General features: G+C 37.4%; 1 protein-coding gene across 1 annotated transcript in view; it reads right to left on the bottom strand.

Moving 5' to 3' along the window:
- Positions 1 to 6,489: 6,489 nt before the first annotated feature.
- Positions 6,490 to 21,052, bottom strand: part of LOC107660122 (ephrin type-B receptor 1-like) — a 252,460-nt gene continuing 237,897 nt past the window's right edge. The window contains exons 12-15 of the mRNA XM_016449358.1: positions 15,682 to 15,831; positions 13,271 to 13,464; positions 12,235 to 12,390; positions 6,490 to 8,176 (exon numbers count right to left, since the gene is read on the bottom strand). Of these exons, the coding sequence (XP_016304844.1) occupies positions 8,062 to 8,176; positions 12,235 to 12,390; positions 13,271 to 13,464; positions 15,682 to 15,831 (615 nt within the window). The 3' untranslated portion in view covers positions 6,490 to 8,061. The remainder of the gene's footprint in view (positions 8,177 to 12,234; positions 12,391 to 13,270; positions 13,465 to 15,681; positions 15,832 to 21,052) is intronic.

Below are 21,052 nucleotides of genomic sequence, written 5' to 3'. Positions count from 1 at the left end.
TCCTCCAGTAAAACAGTCCATCCCCTGTTGTCCTCTCACATCAAAATCCATCGACCAAAAACTGTTTTGGACTGTTTTCTTGTAAGCGGTGTTTGATCTGTGCATATTTTCTCCTGATTCACACTCATATTTTAGCCTGAAGCAATAGTTTGAAGTTAAAAACACATTATTGATGGAATTTTTTTTTTCTTACAAACATGCAGCTTTTCACTTCTCAAGATGTTAACAGATGGACTGGAGTCATGTGGATTATTGTGATGTTTGGACTCATTCTGATGGCACCCATTCAGTGCAGAGGATCCATTGGTGAGCAAGTGATGGAATGCTGAATTTCTCCAAATCTCTTCTGATGAAGAAACAAACTCATATTCATCTTGGATGGCCTGAGTGTGACTACATTTTTAGCAAATTTAAATTTTGGGGTGAATCCTTAATGGTATGAAATGGTGTATAAAAAGGGTTCAAAATTGTAGTTATCTAGACTCCAATATCTTGTGAAAATCATTCAGGAGTGGTTATCCTTGCTGGTTGTATACTATATATAATAATATTATATATAATTCAATGTATATAGTACACTCCATTCATATCCATATTTGGTCCAGACCAAACTAAATCAAATAAACTGAATTGCCATCCCTGAAAGCCTCATGAAAATGTTTCTTGTGTTTATTGGTTCTTGTGATGCACATGGTGCGGTGTGGACCCATTTTAGAATCTGTTTGTTTTTATTCACAAATACAGAGGTTTTATCTGCTCCACTGAATCAATAAAGGAGACATCACAAGTCAAGTCTCTCCAGAACACACACACTCACACACACCCTCACAAACACTCTCCAACGCCATTAATTATCTGTCAGCGAGTATCTTACGTATTCTCTCCCAGCCCTCACAAACACAATTCCCTCCACTTTAATTATTTCAATAAAGATAACATATCAATTTAAACAAATGTTTGGGAGAGTGAGCCATGTGGAGAATTATCCATATAATAGCCATTAAAAATGCATAACTGTCAATTATTGCTCTTGTAGAGTCGCAATTATGCAGTCTTGGTGACCTTGCATCGGTCTTTTCCATTAGGAAGACCTCTCTGAGAAATGAAGCGTCATGTTCTTTACGGGGCTCAATCCCATCGGATAATGAAATAAAAGGAAGAGAGGAATAAACACGTCTCTAATGAATGCCCCGAGAACTTTGCTGGGAGGCTGAAAGAGAAGTTGTGCATTCTGGGAAAGAGGTCAACACACCTGGACACGAGCTCATTTGATGTGCAATTCATGTTTGAAATGATCGTTTTACAGGGCAAGACACCGATCTTGAAATTTTAAAGCCAAAAATAGATAAATAGATATCTATTAAATAGATAAACTAGGGCTTTCAAATGATCTTTTCCTTATTTTACATTTACAAAAAAAATGCCTTTAGAAGTAATTATATTGTGTTTTATTGGCATATAAATGAACATCAGTCTATCACTGGCCCACAATCAAATTTGTTTTTCCAGGGTAAATTTAGGACACACATATACTTTAAGGAACTGTGTGAATGCAGACACAAGTGTGTCTGTTTAGGACTGATCTTAAAAGAACATGAAGGTGACTTGTAAAAACATAATGGTCATGCTAAAAATGTTAACTGTTACGCTGGTAGAAGAATTTCTTACAAAAGGTGCATGATTAAAAGCAAAAGTAATTTGACTGTAAAAACAAGACAGACTTAAAAGTTTAAAAAGTTGTAGACAGGTGTACATGATTAAATGCATTTTTATTGCATGATTATAATACATTTTTAATTATTATAATATTATTCATTTTTGCTGTTGCACAAATTATGCATGTAATGTTTTATTTTATTTTTTTTTAAAGATGATCTTTTTTCATACTAATTTTATTCTGATCTTAGGGATGTCAATTTATCTTAATGTATCATTTAATGTCATTAATTATTATTATTAGTAATACATTCTTCGTATACTACTAATACCTAATAATTGATAACTAATATACCAATTAATCACACTAAATGCATGCATTAAATTTACATTATTATAATTTTATTTTTGCTATTGCACAAATGATGCATGCAATTTTTTTTTTAAAAAGAGACGATTTGCAGTTAGATTTTTTTCATGCTAAATTTATGCTGATCTTAGAAATGTCAATTTCTCTTAGTTTGTCAATTTATCAGTTTATCTTGATTTATAATTTAGTGATATTATTATTAGTAGTAATACATTTTACTATTATTAGTTATTATTATACTAATAATAATTGATAACTAATATAAAAATTAATCACACTAAATGCATGCATTAAATAGACATCCCTAAAATAAAATTAGCATAAAAAAGATAAAATTACTGTTTTATCTAAATTGATATCATGCTTCATTTGTGGAACGGCAAAAATAAAATAAAATAAAATATTTGGGTGAAACGTCAAAGTGCCTGAACTCCATAGAGATAAAACACGATCCTCAAATTCCATTGTCTCATCAACCTGTGAGGAACTCAAAACTCAAAGAACACCCCTGAAAAGTGAAAAACACATCACGTCTCATTTCGGAATAATTTAATCTTTCACTTTATATGTTTGTTGCAACAATCACACATATAGGCCTAAATTCAAAAATCACTGAACAATCTAACCCCAAACTCTTCCAGACAACACTGTCACTTCTTAATTATTTGATAAACTACATTGTTTTGGCAGGAATAATTACTAAAGCAGAGCATCGCTGGACAACTACATGAATTTAATGCCTTGTTAGTTAAATTATTACTCTAAAAATGTGTTCCTCGCTATCTCTTTCAGCCGCCATGGTATTTGGTAAGCACACCGCTGTTGTTTTGCAGACTCGAGTGTCTCGAGAGCGTCTGTAAACTCCTAACAGCCCTCGCAAACACACTCCCTTTACAACAGCAGTGGAGCGGCTGCACGTTTGACCCGCGGCTTGCCTCGTTATCAAGAGCTCTCTCCGGATGAAGATATCACTCGCTCGACTTCAGCTTTTCCAAGGTCTTTATTGAGTGCATTTCAGTACAATAGTTCTCAGAAAGTTACAGTTTCAAACTCTGACATACTCATCACAAGAAACGAGTGTTAACTATACAGCCTCGGTGAGGTGAGGGGGGCTTTCCTTCGTTCGCTATCTACAAAACTGCGAGCTAGTATCCATGCCATGCTAGTAATATCAACAGTCTCTCGAACCCTTTGACTCTCTGACTTTTAGTTTCGGTTGCCTAAAATAATGCTCCAACACTTTATCATGAAAGTATCGTTTGAAACGCACAAAAAGCAGAAAGTACGGGGCTCGTTCCTACCGGCGGTGTCAGACGACGCTTTTGTTTGTTCCAAATGCGCTTTTTGTTTGTGCTTGTGAAGTCTCAGCCGTGCTAGTGAACACATGCACCACTCAGACTTCAGTTGGCACGGGAACAGCATCGCCGCTGATCCACTGCCAAACGCTCACCAGACTCCACAATGTGTCGACACTCCAGGCAAAGAGCGATAAAATTAGACTCAAATCATTTCCGTTCATCCTCTCACTCCCTGCCTGTTCCCTCAACCCTCCGAGAGGAGGAGGAAGAGGAGGATACCCTTGCAAGAGATGAAGATTATCCTCGATTGAGTTGTTGGACATGTGCAAAAATGAGAGGTTAAAATAAGAAAAAGAGAGACACATTCGTAATAGAAACAATAGTGTTCATGTACATATTCAAATATAAATCATACTACATCTGTATGGTTGCGCGTGTGCATTATGGTGAAGCTTCAATCTGTCTGTGCAGATGGTGAAGCGCTGCCATGTGTTTTACTCTATATAGTGATAGATGGATGGATATATTGACCAGGATGATTATTTGTCCATTTTGTATGTACACATGACCGATTGACACAAATAGCATTCCAAAATCTAAAGCTTTTCACTGGACAAAAGTTTGAGGTCTGTAAGATTTTTTTAAATCGTTTTAAAATAAGTCTCTTATGCTCACCAAGGCCCAGATTTACTAACAGTTTGCACTAGTGTAAACCGTCTTTTGGCGTTAAAATAGTAGGCTACTGTCAGGATTTACTAAAGATGAGCAGTGAAGAATTAGCGCTGAAAAGGCGTGGACACAGTTATTTTTTGTGCCTGAGCTTATAATAGGCCTATGCATTTGTAAGAGTTTCTCTTTCAGACGCAAAATTTATAGGAGGAGAGTATTAAAATTAACCATGCAACGCGATTTACTAATGTTTGCGCTCGTCAAATTACTGGTATTTGCACCATTATTTAGCGCCCAAAAAACATGTCTTATAGTAGGCGGTAATTTGCGCTGCTCTTGGTAGATTTCACTGGTCATTATGGAAATGATCTGGCTGCGTCTGAGTTCTTTAATGTGCGCATTGTTAGTAAATCACCTGCAGAATTTTCTCCTCCCGTCTGCACTTTTATGGAATTGCGCTTAAACGCTAATTGGCCCTCTTTAGTAAATCTGGCCCCAAGGCTGCATTTATTTGATCAAAAATACAGTAAAAGAAAATTATATTGTGAATAATTATTATAATTTACAATTTTAATATATTTTAAAATGTCATTTATTCATGTGATGGCAAAGCTGAATTTTCAGCAGCCATTATTCAGGATCCTTCAGAAATTAATTTCCTTTCCTTTGCGGTTCAAGAAATATTTCTTATTCTTTTCATTGTTGAAGACATTGTGCTGCTCAATATTTTTGTGGAAACGTATCAGTAAAAAAAAAACAAAAAAAAAACACTACCCTGTTCTAGATATTGGCATTTTCCAAAACCCATATTGGTCAACCACTGTTAAACTGTAAGCCCTCTCTCAACAACACACACCTGGAAGTCAACATGAAATGCCATATGCATCTGCAACCCATTGCACTTCAATATGCAGTAATTATAAGTGAAACAATATGATGATGTGACTTGATTTTAACCACCATGATTGGACTGTGAAAAGAATAGAGAATAACTTGTGTGGTTGGAGGGGAGAAGTTGAAAGAATCATGTCGTTAGAAAGAAAATAGGGTCAAATTTTAATTTCATGCTGACTTAATACTCTAATCTCTAATGTCTTTCTTTTTTCTTCATTCTCCATTTCTCTTCATTTCTTTCTCAATCCTGCACTCTCTGCCATCTCTCGCTCTTGTTTTCTCTTTCATTCTCTGATTTGCTTCAGCTCATTCATCACTCTCCTCAGTTTGTGTGCTGTACCCGCAGGTATCCCAGCATGCTCCACCCTCCCCAGCGTATCTACGGCTTTGAGCGCAGGTCAGCCATTTTTCAGCTGGGCCATACGGCAGGACGCCGGACAGCTTGGTTACGCCCCGCCGCGAACGAGCTGGACGCAGGCCACGGGGATGATACTTTGTGATCATTAATTGAGCTGCCTTTACACAGAGGCAGAGAGGAAGATGTCTTCATCTCGCACTAATGCTTTTATAGAGCCAGACATTATCGCTACTACCGTCGTATGTAGGAGGAAAAGATTCACTTTCTTTAATGTAATACAGCTGAGGTGTGTGTGTGTGTGTGTGCATAAAAAGAATATGCCTCTTGGCAGAAGCTGTAAAAGTGTGTCATCCTCAACAAAGAGCCAATACGCTCTTTGGTTGCCATGGTGAAATTCATTGTAGTCAATTAGGTGCAAAACCTTGGGTATATCTGCGTGATGATTGTGTGTGTGTGTTGCATGTTGCTCGCAGAGAATAACCATAAACCATGAGTCTCATTAACTTACAGGCAATGTAGCAGCTTATTCATTACACACACACATTCACATCAGGCGAATTAATGGTACAGCTGCTAACCTCTACAAACCATTATGTTTCAAATCTTACATTGGGGTCCTTTAATGTTAAACCTTATGAGATCATGTGGAGCTGCTTTTAGCCATTATGACCCCAAAAGCTGGAACATTTTACCAATTACTTTTATATTTATTCATTTACAACACTTTATTATCCAAAGCAACTTACAAATGAGGAATGCTGCAAGTGATTTTATCATAAAAGCCAACATTTGCAGCACACAAAGATTAGGCAAGCTCCCAATCATTCATAGTTTTATTATTTTTACTTTTAAGTTGGCGTTTGAGTATTTTAGGTCTCTTTAAGTAACTACATTGATTTTTTTTTTTACATTTAAATTCACTTTTTATTTATTTATTATTTTTCACTTCTAGTTGTTACATTTTTTTTTAATAAAATTATATTTTATTATTTGTAGGCACCGTTTAGCTACATTTTAGCTATGAATGGTACTATATTAATAAAATAAATAAAATAATAATTTTATTTGTAACACTTAATAAAGTTAACTTCATTAACAAGTTCATGCATATGAACAATTAGCATTTTTTTATGGCATCTACTAATCTAGATTAATGTAATATGTTCATATTCATTCATACAACCTGAATGTTTTAGTAGTTTTAGAAATTAACATTAATCTAGATTAAAAAATGGTTTAAAAAGTATTGTTAAATGTTATATATAACGCATGAATATAATATTGATAAATTGGACCTTAATGTATAGTGTTACATTTAATAATAATAATAATAATCTTTAATTATTATTATTATTATTAGCATTCAGTTGATGCTATTTCTCCATGGCAACCAAAAAGGAACAGCCCAAAGCCATCAACAGACCGTGTGTGTGTGTGTGTGTGTGTGTGTGTGTTTGTGCGTTACACAGTGCTTAACTGACTGCTTAAGTAGAATGTGCTCAATGGGGTGGCGTTAGGCATCTGTTCATAAGGGGTCACACAGATGTTCAATCCAGACACACACACAAATAAATGAAGAGCTGATGACACAAAAGAACATGTACCGCATTTAGCAATGTCATCGAGAAGCATCTGGAGCCGAGAGAGTGACTCGGCCTGATAAAAGTGGTGAAGGGCAGCGGGTTCGCAAGTCTCTTCGTTTCCTGCCTGCAACCTTTCTGTTGGCTTATCATGTAAACACATGCTTGGAAACAGATTAGCGGTTTTAAAGACCCTGTAAGACCAACATTAGTACAGCTTATTAACAGTGGAACTACATTTAAGTGTATTAGCTAGTTTAGGCGGTGACGATGCACCTTCCCAACGCTAGTCGACGCATTCAAACACTCTGACACGAAACTAACAAGAACAACTACAAGAAGTAGAAGAAGAAGAGGTGGAAGAAAGAAAAGCTGTACACGTAAGTGCTCATCAGCGTGGAAACACCTACAATAAACACTGTTTAGTGGCCTGAATGCGTAGCTTTTTTCACCTAAAGTATATCTTTTTAACGCTAGTTTATACACAACTAACTGATATTTACACAACATCGACAGAGTCAGAGTTCATCCCAGATTGTTCTCGTGGCGTCGCGCTGACGTAAGTGAGTTCGTGTTCTGCAGAATCGGCGGTTCTTGTCCAACGCGCAACATTGCCAAAAATGCAAGCAGAAGAAGAGGGTATTTACACAGAGGTCCGTTACACTTCACCTTCAATATGAAGGTTTACTCTGAAGATAAACTCGTATTTATTTAAAGATATACATCATTTACTCTCGTATGGCCTAGGGATGGGACGCAGGCATACAGGATGTCCTTTGGCAACGTCAGCCATACCGAGATCGACAGGTAGTGTAAGTGGGAAGCAGTGACGATAGAAGGTTTATAGTGGAAAAAAAACTGAAAAAAAGAAGAACGAAAGAACCTTGTAGAAAACAATGCTAGACGTCTCGGAATCTGAGCAGTCACTGTGATTTCTGGATAAGCATCGTAAAGGTAATTAATGATGAGAAGAGAACAAAAAGAATCCGCTTCTTCGGTTTCCCCTGTAAATGTAGACTGAAGAGGCAAACGGCCGACGGGTTAACAGACGTCCTGTGAGTCCCGGCGGTCCTGTTCCGATCTGGTCTGTTGGATATGGGATAATGGTTCCTCTCCTGAAACACGTTCTCAGATCAGGATGATAGTCTCTATTCTGGCGCGCTCCGATGGGATTGGGCTCACCCGCTGGTAATTCTTCCGCAAGCTGCCCGGCCCGTCGTCCGGCGCCCCCTGTAGTCATGCCAGCACTGTGCCTGTCTGGCACTGGGACATCTGCAGGTGCATGGACTGAATGCTGTTGAGGATTTTCTTCTGATGGCCGGCTAGAGTCACACCTATCCTCAACAGGTCCCTGCGAACACAAGAAAAACAAAGTAACACTAAATAGCTCTATAATGTACATTTGCATCACTCTTTACCAATTCAACAGTATTTTTCCAAGTTAAAGGAGCTGCTGTTATCATTGCACAATGGATGATGTTCAGGCTACATTTACATTACATTAGTTGCAATAAGGAAATGCATCTAACACTTACTAACACATTTTTTAATATTTCAAATATAAATGAACATAACTAATGTATTATAAACAAATATTAATTAATAATGAGCAATTCACAAAGTATAATATGAACAGTAATATAATATAAATTCAACAAAAATGTAAAATTCACAATCAAGTAACAATTCACAAAAATATAAAAATTATTAAAATTAAAATATAATTAAATTAAAATAAAATAAAATATAAAAATGATATAAAAACAAAACTTAAACCTTAATATATAGTATATAATATATAAAACATTAATATATTAAACTTTAAAATATACTGCCCTCTAACTTTGTTAATAATAATAAGGTAACACTTTAGTATGGACCAATTTCCACTATTAACTTATTAATTAGTTGCTTATTAGCATGCCTATTATTAACATATTGGCTGTTTATTAGTACTTATAAATCACATATTCTGCCAGTGGCGTTCCGTCCATATGAGCTGAGAATGCTCCGCATATCCAGGCCATTGAGAGAATAAGTTTACGGAATAATTCATATAAACATGATTATTGTCACGACACGGTGTGTGGAGGCAGGCAGGATGACGAGGACGACAATGATTCCAATAATGATTTTTAATGTAGACACAACACACTCGGGGTAACATTCACAATAACCGACAAACTTGAATACACGAGACAGGAACTGATATAGGGCAGATAACGAGGGGCAGACAGGTGAGCACAATGAGGTGATTAACTAATAATGAGAACAGGAACAACCAAATAAGGACACAGAGGGAGAAACCACAATCAGCAGTCCACAGGAGTGTGACAATTATAAGTTGATCCCTTGTCATTTGAAATGTAACTTAAAGCTTAAAGAGTTAGGAATAAGTACGTACAATTATTTATTTGCCAAACGGCAGTAATTTTCTTTAAATCTACCAGTTGCGGTTGCTTCCGGGCGAGCGGATTCTCCGCAGCTTTCTCGCCTCCGCTCTATTGCTATGACTCGTCAGGATTATAGCGCGTTCTCAGTGATTTGCTGGTCTGCGGCTGATTTAATGTGCGAGGTAAACTGTCCGCTCGCCAAAGCGCTCGCCCAAGCGGAAAAATGTGCTGTTGCTGTCAGATCTCGATTGACGAAAATCCCATTGTGTTTGATGCAAAACCAACTCGACTAAATCAAAAGAAAAAAACACTGTAACCGTATATTTTTGTTTTCTCAAGCAAAGCACATTTTAAAAGTCCACTGAAAACATATCTTCTTACATTTTTGGTCATAGACAACGTATTTGAAGGTATACGTTATTGTCAACGTTATTGCCTAAGCGGTAAAAAAAAAAAAAGTTTATTAAAAACGTGGGCTATATAAAATTTTAATAATAACAAACATCATATTTGTTCCCTTTGTTTTGCGTATGCTCGTGTCGCTTACAGTTAAATTCCTTCTCTGATTTTATTATTGTTTGCAAGGTTGCAACGTTACTTTGCAATATTTTAAATATTTTTTGGTATTTTGCATGGTCTGTTATTAGTGTCACCCGGGTGGGAATTTTAACTCCTATTCACTGGGAATAAAAAATCTTATCACCCAGCATACCCAGTTAAAAAAGTAACCGCTCGCCACTGCATTCTGCATGATCATATCTACATCCCTAATCTTACCCAATACCTAAACTTAACATCTAGCTTACTAACTATTAATAAGCAGGAAATTAGGAGTTTGAGACAAAAGTCGTAGTTAATGGTTTGTTAATAGCGAGAACTGGACCTTAAAATAAAGTGTGACCATAATAATAAAAATAAGGTTGATCACCTTGCTATTACACATCTGCCTGTTGCCAATGTCCGTCATTATAATCCATACTAACAAACATGGTTTCTTTTTTTATTCTAACAGTAGTAAAAACTAAAATCCACTAAAAGCATTTTGCCAGATGGTACAGGAAACCCTTCTCTCCCTATGCAACACTCGACAAGCACTTCCTGTTATTAGATTAACGGTCAGCACATCAAAAGGCCAAGTAAGATCAAGACATGTCTGCTACAGCATGTGATTTTAGGTGACTGTTTCATTGCCTCCTTTAAATTACAAAGACAAAAGAGCAACTCTGAATAAACGCTCAATTTACTCCGCTATCCTCCGAGAGGAGCCTTTATTATGAATGAGAACAACCTGTACTATCAATATATACGAACCATTCAAACAACACAGAGAGAGAGATTTTACACACATTGACTGATTCACAGCCAAGTATACATATAAATGAGGAAGAGGAGAGAGAGAGAGAGAGAGAGAGAGAGAGAGAGGAACAGCTCAGAGCCCCTACAGGTTTATAGATGTGAGACCAAACAGCATTAACACATGAAAGCTGCTTGCATTTAACTTCCTGTTTATGCGTGGGCTCATACTTATGTTGCTAATTAAGCGCAGACCCTCTCTGTGAGCAGCGGCTGCATTAATCAGAGCGTCAGAGACGCTACACCTCACAGTACGCTTCCCGGCACGAACAAAACACCAGGAGACGTGTTTTAAACATCATCAACAGCATATCCACCTGTTCGCTCGATAGCGACTCAAGTCAAAACACAAGCACACATACCTTAGTGATTCATGGTAATCCTACTGTATGTGTATGGTTCATAAATCGATATTAAACAAGTTTGCTGAGATATCTGGCCACTTGGCATTCAGTGATCAATGACTGTTGGAAATCTGAAACCAGCTTTAATCCCCCGTCACACAGACACAACAAACTAACTCACCAAGCATTAGACATCATCTGACATAAACCAATAATATGACAGGACGGCTGAATAAGACGCATAATTGTTGTAAACAATGATTTTTGAAACAGATGTTGTTAACAGTGTGATCTATGAAAGCCTGTTTCCAACTCAAGAGTAAAAAAATACGCAGGAAACTAAGATGAAGTTTAAAATAGGAAATAAAGTTGCAAATACGAGGTCAAAAGTCACAGTTTTGGGAAATAAGGTTGTAGTTGAGTGGTTGACTAGTTGTATGACCTGTTGATGGGGTTAGTTCAACCAATTTAAAGCTGGTAGGCCACCTTGGCTGACTAATGATTAAAGCCAAAGAAATCTAATAAATAGAACTTTAGAAATGGTTAGACTGGCCATTAGCTGGTTCACACTGGTTTAGGATGTTGACTAGTTTTATGACTAGATATTAGGGCCAATCTGACCATGTCGGTCAACCTGGTTAGAGCTGGTGGACAAAGCTGGTGATGAGCTTGCTAACCATATTTTAAAACACTTCCGAATGGTTGCCCAGTTTAACTAGCTCAAGCCTGGTTCTACCAGCAGCATAAAGCTTTAGTAACAATGATAAAAGCCTAACAATTAGAAGAACCTTAGAAACTGTGAGACTGATCATCAGCTGGTCCAAGCTGGTTTAGGTGGTTGACTAGATGATGGGGTCAAATTCACCATGTCAGTCAAACTGGTTAGAGCTGGTGGACCATCTTGGCTAAGCTAATGAGGAGCTAGATATCCACATTTCAGAACACTTCAGAATGTATAACTAGTTTAACTACCTTAAACTAGCCTGGTTTTTCCAACTTAGTTAGAAACAATGCTTTAGACAGTTCCAAGCTGGTTTGGGTGGTTTATGAGTTGGACGACCAGCTTATTTAGAAACTCAATGGTAATTTAGGTTGTACATTAGTTGATTAATCAGCTTTTGGGGCCAAGTTTGACCTGATAGATCATGTTGGGTCAGCCTGGATAGAACCACATTCCAAAATGGCTTGTACTGGCAGACCAGCTTGACCATCTAATGTGAATACGGCCTTTTGAAAGAACTTTATTGACAATAATGAAACCCCAATGTTGAGAAGTTGTAGAAATTATTTAGAAAAGACACTTAAGAGTTCACACTCACTCTGAAGTCATCTGGGTGACCAGCTGTAGGGATGTGAAGCCAGAGTTGAGGAAGTTGTCTCTGTACTGAGACATCTTGACGGCGGCCAGCCAGTCTTCTACAGAACTAAAGGTGGTGAAGTCTGGGATGGACCTGTCCAACAATGGCTGGGACGGACTGGAGGAAGAGAGAGAAACAGAGAGTGAGATGCATGGGGAAAGAGGAGTTACATCACTCAACCTTGGGTGTCAAGGTTACTGTCTTTGTAGGGACCACCAAACTCGTTTTTCCCAGAAAGAAAACAGCTTCATAAGTGGACTAAACATGTCTAGTTTAATATGAAAACACGCTAAATGTTTAGGGTTTGTGAATTTTTTCATATATTGTAAAATATCATTTATTTCTGTGATGGCAAAGCTGAATTTTTACAAATATTTCTGCAAGTAAAGCCATTCAAATGATAAAATGTCACATTAAATGGTATGTGTGATTTGGGAAAATTATTCAAAACTATCTTACCCTAGTCAACAGATAAGCAACATGAAAGCGGAATATCAAGTGCACACATTTTCTCATACACTCCAGTTCAAAGGTTTAAGGTCGTTAAGAGAAAAAAAGTCTCTTATGCTTACCAAGGATGCATTTAAAAATACGGTAAAATTGTGAAATATTATTACAGTATAATATAACTGTTCTCTATTTAAATATATTTGAAAGTGTAATTTATTCCTGTGACAGCAAAGCTGAATTTTCAGCACTTATTACTCCAGTCTTAATCCTTCAGAATTTATTTAATTATGCTGATCTGGTATTGAAAACAGTTGTGGTTGAAAACAGTTATGCTGCTTAATATTTTTTTGTGAAAACCAAGATACATTTTTTTTCAGGATTCTTTGATGAATAGAAAGTTCAAAAGAACAACAGTAGAAAGAAATATTTTGTAACAATGTAAAAGTCCTTGATATAAAAATGTTAATTTCTTTAAAAAAGCTTTATTAGCATAAATAAAGGTTTCCACCATAGTAAAAAAACAAAATGTGTGTATAATGAGACTCACATAGTGGGTATACTGGCGACTGCCTTAAGGCTGGTGGGGTTGCGGATGAGTTTGTCGAGCGTATTGACGATATCCGTGAAGCGCGGCCGAGCGTTCCGATCTTTCTGCCAGCAGTCGAGCATCAGCTGGTGGAGAGCAGTGGGACAGTCCATGGGGGGCGGCAGCCTGTAATCCTGCTCTATAGCATTGATCACCTACACACAGACAGATATTATTGTCATTAATTGCTTTGTTGTCATTTCTGGAGGAAGTATCTGACACTTAAACATATTCTTGAGTCTTTTAGTGGAAAAAAAGGTACAAAACTGTCAATGGGACGTCCCCTTAGATATAAAATCTATCATCTTTGTACCTTATTTACCACTAAATGGTACATATTAGTACTTTAAAAGTACATATTATAACCTAAACTGTACAACTTAGCACCCTTTGAAAGGGTACCACCTCGACATGCAAATGTTATGGATAAAACACTAAATAAATCAATCCTAAGTAATAAATGATTACTAACTAAAAGATTCACTCAGAAAGGGTCACTGGACAAATCAGTGAACAAATCATTTGCATGAACAAATCTTTTAGTGAATAAATAAGTGGTCAAAACTAAATGAATCTTTTAGAGAATTCAAACGCATTGTGAGAAACTGGCTTTGAGTGCTTCAGTAACAAGAAATAAATAATACCATAAAAAAAAAAAAAAAAGATCTAAAAGCACACAATATTGTTTTATCACACATAAATTGCCACATATATCAGTTTTGTTGCATAGACATTGCAACATAAACAAACAACCCACATCATTAATCTTTAAACGTGATCTGTTGTTCTACCCTCCTCAAACACTGGACTCTTCCCATATTCCTCTCTCTCTGATTCTCTCTGACAAAAGTAAACATCAAATGAACAAACAAATACACTGTCTAGCCTCTGCATACCAATCTAGAGATCTTTGCTTCGCACAAACATGAATTTAAATTATTTTAAATTAGAGAGTATTGATTTGAGGATCAATACTCTCTGCTCCCTCCATGCCGGCCGTTTTTCTCCTAAACTGATTCCACAGGACCGTGGTGAGATGTGGGCACTCAGTGCTGCAGATGTCCTGCTGTTTCATTATGCTGATATGATCTTTTAATTGTAATTTGGGACTGGATGATCATTAAAAACTCTAGGCCGAAGAAACATTATCCAACTTATCAACTACTTTACCTTTAGCACTTCTTCTATGTCAGAGAGTATAACATGGGAGCTCTGTTGTTTTGTTTTTGGTGCATGTCACAAGATGTTAAACATTTTGCAAACCAGAATCAGACAGCTTTACAGTCTGAGTCCTTCATAAGATGGTTTTCATGAATATTTAACTACAGAATTTTCAAATGCAACATAAGAAATTAAGTCGGTCAAGCATGACAAACAACACCTCTTTTGAGCAACGGAGACAATCTTTGAAAAAAAAAAAAGAAAGTACGCACAGAGAATGTACAGAAAGTAGAAAGTAATTCATTTCTTTAATTTATTTTCTTTGATTGAATGTACTGAATCACTGAATGCTCAAATCGTTTTTTACAATTGTGAGTTCAGCAGTCATTACAGTCACAAGTTCCTCAGGGTTCGTTCTGCATCTCTGATGTGTTAACTGGATGCTAAAAGGATTGGGGAATTTATGGTTTCATTGGCAGGATTTTCCAAAAATCCCCAGAGAGCCTAGAATGAGTCTGCTATATTCACAATTCGAACAGAAAAAAAAAAAATTGTCTGCTCTGAAAGACAGATGCTGGGAGATTTGAATGCAGAAAGACTCTGAGGCAGGTACTATAGATTCAGACAGAGAGACGGCAAGACTCAAAGTAGTGAGCCTTAGAGCCAAAGAGATTGACAGGAAATGAGACTCACGGCAATGAAATTCAGAGGTAAAGCCAAAGGGTGTTTGGTGCTTTATAGTTAATCATACACTTTACATACATCATAAATACACTGCAAAGCTTTACACTCTCAGAAAAAAAAGATACAAAAGCTGTCACTGGGGTGGTACCCTTTCAAAAGTTACTAAAATGTACCATTGAGGTACTACTATGTATCTTTATGGTAATAATGCACCCATTAAGGGTATATATGGTACAAATGTGTACCTTTTGAAAAGTTACCACCTCATGGAAAGCTTTTGCTCTTGTATAGGTTCACTTTTCATATATGCATCATTCCAAAGACAATGATTGCGCACAACGGCATGGGTTCATTTGAGTTGTAAGCAGGTTTTATCCCACTTTATTATATTATATTATATATTATTTTATATTAGAATAGTATATATTGTAGTTTTATATTTTATTTTATTCAGTTTACTCAGGGCTAGTGTGACTCAAAGCCAGTAATAGACAGTCATACTCTGTTTTGTATAAAAAAGGCCTTACATCTTGGTTGCTCATGTCCCAGTAGGGCCTCTCGCCAAAAGACATCACCTCCCACATGACGATACCGTAACTCCAGACGTCACTAGCAGACGTGAACTTCCTGTATGCGATGGCTTCCGGCGAGGTCCATCTCACAGGGATCTTTCCACCCTGAGGAAACAAACAAAAAATGACAGTTCAGACTGGTGTGTTAGAAGTAATAGGATGCTTGCATATGGATTGATTTTGCACATGAGAATCCATGTGACTCATTGATGTACACATAACCATTCAATAGTGAAATATATCGCTTTCACATGGACGGCTGGGAAGTATGCTGTTTCAACAAAACAAATAAGCAACGGGAACATATTGACTCACTGAGCTCTACATCCATCGCAACTATAAATATTTGCAAACAATGGGCTGCATTTGCATTTTTTAAAATTCAGCACAACTGAATTCAATTATTTTTGCTTTGCAAAACACCATAAAAACCTCTTTCCTATTCTTTCAACAGCGTATATGTGTGTGTGTTTGTGAGGAGGGCCTAGCCTCGTCCGTGGAGCGTGTCTGTCTGTAATTGGTCTACCTGAGGCTGGATTTGTGTGTCTCACTGATTAAAATTGACAGCAGTTTGTTTTAAGATTCAACTCACACACACACACACACACACACACACACACACAATGACAAAACACACACAGAACTGGTTTGAGATCCACATGCTTTATGTTTCAGTCTAATGATGTCAATTAGTTCAGTCCTGCCTCTGACGTCAACCAGATGAAAACTAAATGACAGGAAAAGCTGAGCAGCATATAGTCATTCTAGAAGTGTGCTTTAGGCTAAAAAGTGACAGTAATGAAACTAAAACTTTTACATTTTCTAAAGAAAATGTACTGTAAGTGCTGTTTACCCATACAAAATTTCCAATGCTATGATGTTAGGCATAGCCGATCCTCCCTATATGCAAAATACGCAAGCTGCGTAGGGCCCCCGAAACACCAGGGGGCCCCCTTGCTCTCAAAGATGATTTAATTTTAGTTTTGTTTTTGAATTTGTCCAGCGGTTATGAAAACATGAATGATTATTTATTTTAATGAGGTGCGCTGTTGCCCTTTCTACGTAAAAATCTGTCAAATCATGTAATGTGAATGTCGTACAGTCTTGTTGAAAGCGTACCGTGAAGAGACACTGTTCCGCGAGCGCGATTCGAGACTGAGTGAAACATGGACAAATGCGTTTCATTCATAACCCCCCCCGAGTAGGGCCCCCAGAAGTCTAGAATCGGCACTGATGTTAGGGTCTGTTTCCATGCAGTCAATGTGTCCTAAACTGTTTTTAGCAAATTGCTATGTGGTTGCTACATGGTTGCTTATTGTACGCATTCCGGATTTTAGAAACGACTTTGCTCCCTTCTTTAATGTACATTTAGGGAATATTCCAGTACCCACCAGATTAACACTTTCTAAATGACAGTTTAATGAAGCTTCTGAATAAAAAATAAACAGGAAATATTTCTTGCAGGAGAGGCAAATAAAGAATAAAATACTGAATCGAGAGCTAAACTGTGCAATATTTCATAGAAAACTATTTCAACCTGATTCAAATGACTGTGAATGATGTCACTGCTTGTGGGCGGGGCTTTCTCGTTTTAAACGCAAAACTGCAGTCGCTCAATGTCCTTATAGATAGAAAACGAAAACATTTTATTAAATGTAAGGAGAACAACCTAAACCAAGATTACAGAATCTCAGACCTCTTTCTCTGTCCATTTTTTATTAAGTTTGGTGACAAAACAGTGGTCAGGGAAGGACAGATGCCTGCTGGGAGTTCGCGTCACTCTTACAATCACTCCATTCCACCTCTATAACCCACAGTTCTCTCTTTAGTCCCCTACATCCTTCCTGCTTTTTTCTTTATCTATCCATCGATCACTATATTTTTGCAACCCATTTCATCTTCTGTGGGTCAATATGAAGCAAAAAAACATGAAAGAGAAGAAACAGAGAGAAGGATCTTTCTTGTTGGAGTTTTCTCATTTGGTTTAAACAGAATTTAGAGATGAAAGGGCTTCAAAACAAGCACACCATCCTTGTATATGAACTCAATAATCACTTTAAATATTCCTGTAATAATTCTGCATCATCTCAGTCAGGATTATCAGTCAAAGATTTATAAAGACCAATAATCTTAAAAGGGTCACATCACCACATCAAAATCAGATTTTCTCTGCTCTTTTGATATAAAAGATATAAAAGAAATCATCACGGTTTTGACACGCAATACACACAAGATGCTTTGTGTTTAGGACCTCAGAAATCTGAGAGGCACAAAACCGGGCATTTTTCAACAGTGAGCGCTATGACATCCAAAAGCACAATAACAAATGACCTCTCATGTTTAGATATCATAGGTGTCATTTGCAATGTCTTAAAGACACAGTAGCAAAAAATACCAACAAAAGCAAGTGTAACTGTTAAGGTACACTTTGGTGCCTTGACTAACTTTATACAGGAAATGGACTTCGGGGAAAATAAAATGCTTCTGAATATAAACAAATAAATTATTTTTATCAAATGAAAAATATATAACAAATGAAGGATTTGATGATCCTTTCTGCTTGGCTTTTCTCCTGACCTTTGTGTTCAGTGACCTGAAAGACTCAATTTCATCTTCATCGATTCTAATATAAGAACCTACATACCACAGAGACCAGTGTCATACGGGTCACCTTCACTGACTGCTATCTGTGACGAGAGGCCTGTCACCACAGAGACAGGGCACATAAACACTGACTTCAGGTTAGTGACAATTACTTTTACATTGAACCCATGTAAGTGTGAACATAACAGAACTGAACTAGTAATGGTTAATGCTAAAGTGGCAATGTCTTACACCTATAATAGCTTGTTTGAAGTGTGGTTAAAAAATGGGGGGAAAATAAATAATATAAATACATTTCAAATAAAATAAAATAAAAACAGCTGAATCACTGAAACATGAAACGTCTGGTCAAACACAATGTGGTTTATCATTTATTCAGCATTTATAGAAATAGACCCATATGTTTCTCTGATGCTCCACTGTCTGTCACTATTTCCAAGCTGCAGTCTGAAAGAACAATGAATATCTGTCTCTCCGAGCGGCACATGCTCACAGCAAACAACACTTGAACAACTGCAGAAGAAAGACACACCACTAGTGTTTAATGTCCCAAACACCCAAACAATCTGCATCGGAAATGTGCCAGCATGAGGCAAGACAACAGCGGCATATATTTAGATCTGAAAAACTGTGCATATTTTGGTGCTTTTCCACTGCGTGGTACGACTCGGCTCGGCACGGCTCAGTACGGTACGACACGGCACGGCTCGGCTCGGTTTGCGTTTCCACTGCAGTTCAGTACCGCTTTAGAGTGGGCGGGATTATTCACATGTCGTTATAGTTGCACTGCCTCTATTGCCGCGACTCCTGAAAAAAGTTTTTCATTCCGTATCGCCCCATCAAGCTCGCTGGATCCGCTCCTCTGCTATCAACGAGAGGAACGTCTGTACTTCCTCAACAGACAATGAAACAGCCACTTTTTGGTTGTTAAAAAAGGTGCGCTTGTTCAAAACCGTTGCGTTCGATCCTTCGCTGGCTGTGCTGATTTAAATCTAGCGGTTCTGTTGTGTTTGTGTCGCAAGTTCAGTGACGCAGGTAGTGACGATTCTCTCCGGCCAATCAGTGATCAGCAGAGTTTACACGTCACGTTTTGGTAACGGTACGGTTCACTTGGAACCTCAACCGAGGTGGTACTAAAAAAAGTACCAGGTACCAGGTACTGTACCCAGTGGAAAACCCCCCAAAAGTGAACCGTACAGAGCCGTGCCGTGCCGTACCATGCAGTGGAAAAGCGCCATTAGAAAGACAGAAAGAGACAGGAGACTCTCTTTCTGTCAGTTGATACTTTACATTACTTAAACATAAAGAAACTTACAGACTGATAAAAAAAAACATGTAATTTAATGTAATGTGAAAATATAGACGAGTAACACGATATAAGATTTCTCATAGTTTGATACCCATGCCACACTGATGTCAACAAACCAATAATGCTACAAAGTGAATACTAGATCACCTTGTCTAACTGCTTTTAAATTATAACCCATGGCCATTCGGTTTCTCTGTGGGCCTCACAGATCTAATTTGCATATATCTCCTTCACTTACATTAATTTCAAATTCCAGTCCAATTTGTGCTGCATTAACATCAGCAGGCAAATCAGACGTCAGGGGAGGTGGTTCAGATAGCAGCAGGTTAACCGTGCGTCGCTAACCTTTCTCCCCCTCTTCCTGGTCCCGTACCGCCCCGCCACCGCCCAGACGCCCGACGGGGACAGCGCAAATTAAACCACGCTTACCTAATCCTTTATCATCCTTTCCTTCCAATTTCCCATCCAAGATTTTTAATATTAGATTATGACCTTGTCTTTCATAACCAGGTTAAGTATTGTTTTTTTTCCCTTGACTCAAACGCTCTTTCTTTTCCTTTGAGAGTTCTTTGTGCTTAAATGAAAGAGCGCTCGTTCGCCACTGTGTGAGGTTTTCAAGTCTGTCACATGGTGCTGCAGGTCAAAGGTCAGATAGCATGTTTAAATAATGACAGCTGAGGACGGCGGTGTGGTAAAATGTTGCTCACACCGCTTCTCTGTTTGATACCCGCAGTAACTTGCTAACCAATCTGCTCACATTTTACAAGAGAGGCAAGAGTCAAGGTTGCATAAACCTATGAAATTGAGACTGAATTGACAGTTTAAATTCACTAAAATAAACCATGATAAATGTTGCAAATTACCAAATTACATACTAACAAAGGCAGACAACACTATTACTATTCATACTCATACTTATTAAAAATCATATAAACATACTTTTAAGGTTAACATATATAACCTGACCTCACCTCTTGTACTATGGATATAAAGATTACCAAAGGGAAAAAAAGGAGGAGAGGTGTGCAATTACTGTTCCACGTGATAAAGTGGATGGAATTTAAAAAATAAAATAAAATAAAATAAAATAAATTTGGCCAAAAACGATTAATTTTCTTCAGAAAAACATACAATTTGGGCAAAAAATTTGCATTTTCTTCAGAAAAATATAAGATCTAGTTTTACCCCACAATTCTAACAAAAACCTTCTTGCTTGGCATAAATGAAAGCATGCATCACCCTTTGTTCAGAATGAATCTGGCTCTGTGATACTGACCTTGAGAATTTTCAGCTAAATGCTGTTGTAGACTATTAGGATTGCTCAAAGCGAGCTGTTGTGAGATCAGGAAAGATTAAGCATAAAAAGAGCACACATCAGCTGAACTGCACAGGGGACTGACACACACACACACA

Source organism: Sinocyclocheilus anshuiensis, unplaced genomic scaffold (genome assembly GCF_001515605.1).
Source record: "Sinocyclocheilus anshuiensis isolate Anshui unplaced genomic scaffold, SAMN03320099.WGS_v1.1 scaffold850, whole genome shotgun sequence".
Taxonomy (NCBI): Eukaryota; Metazoa; Chordata; class Actinopteri; order Cypriniformes; family Cyprinidae; genus Sinocyclocheilus; species Sinocyclocheilus anshuiensis.
This window is presented reverse-complemented; position numbering and strand designations above follow the sequence as displayed.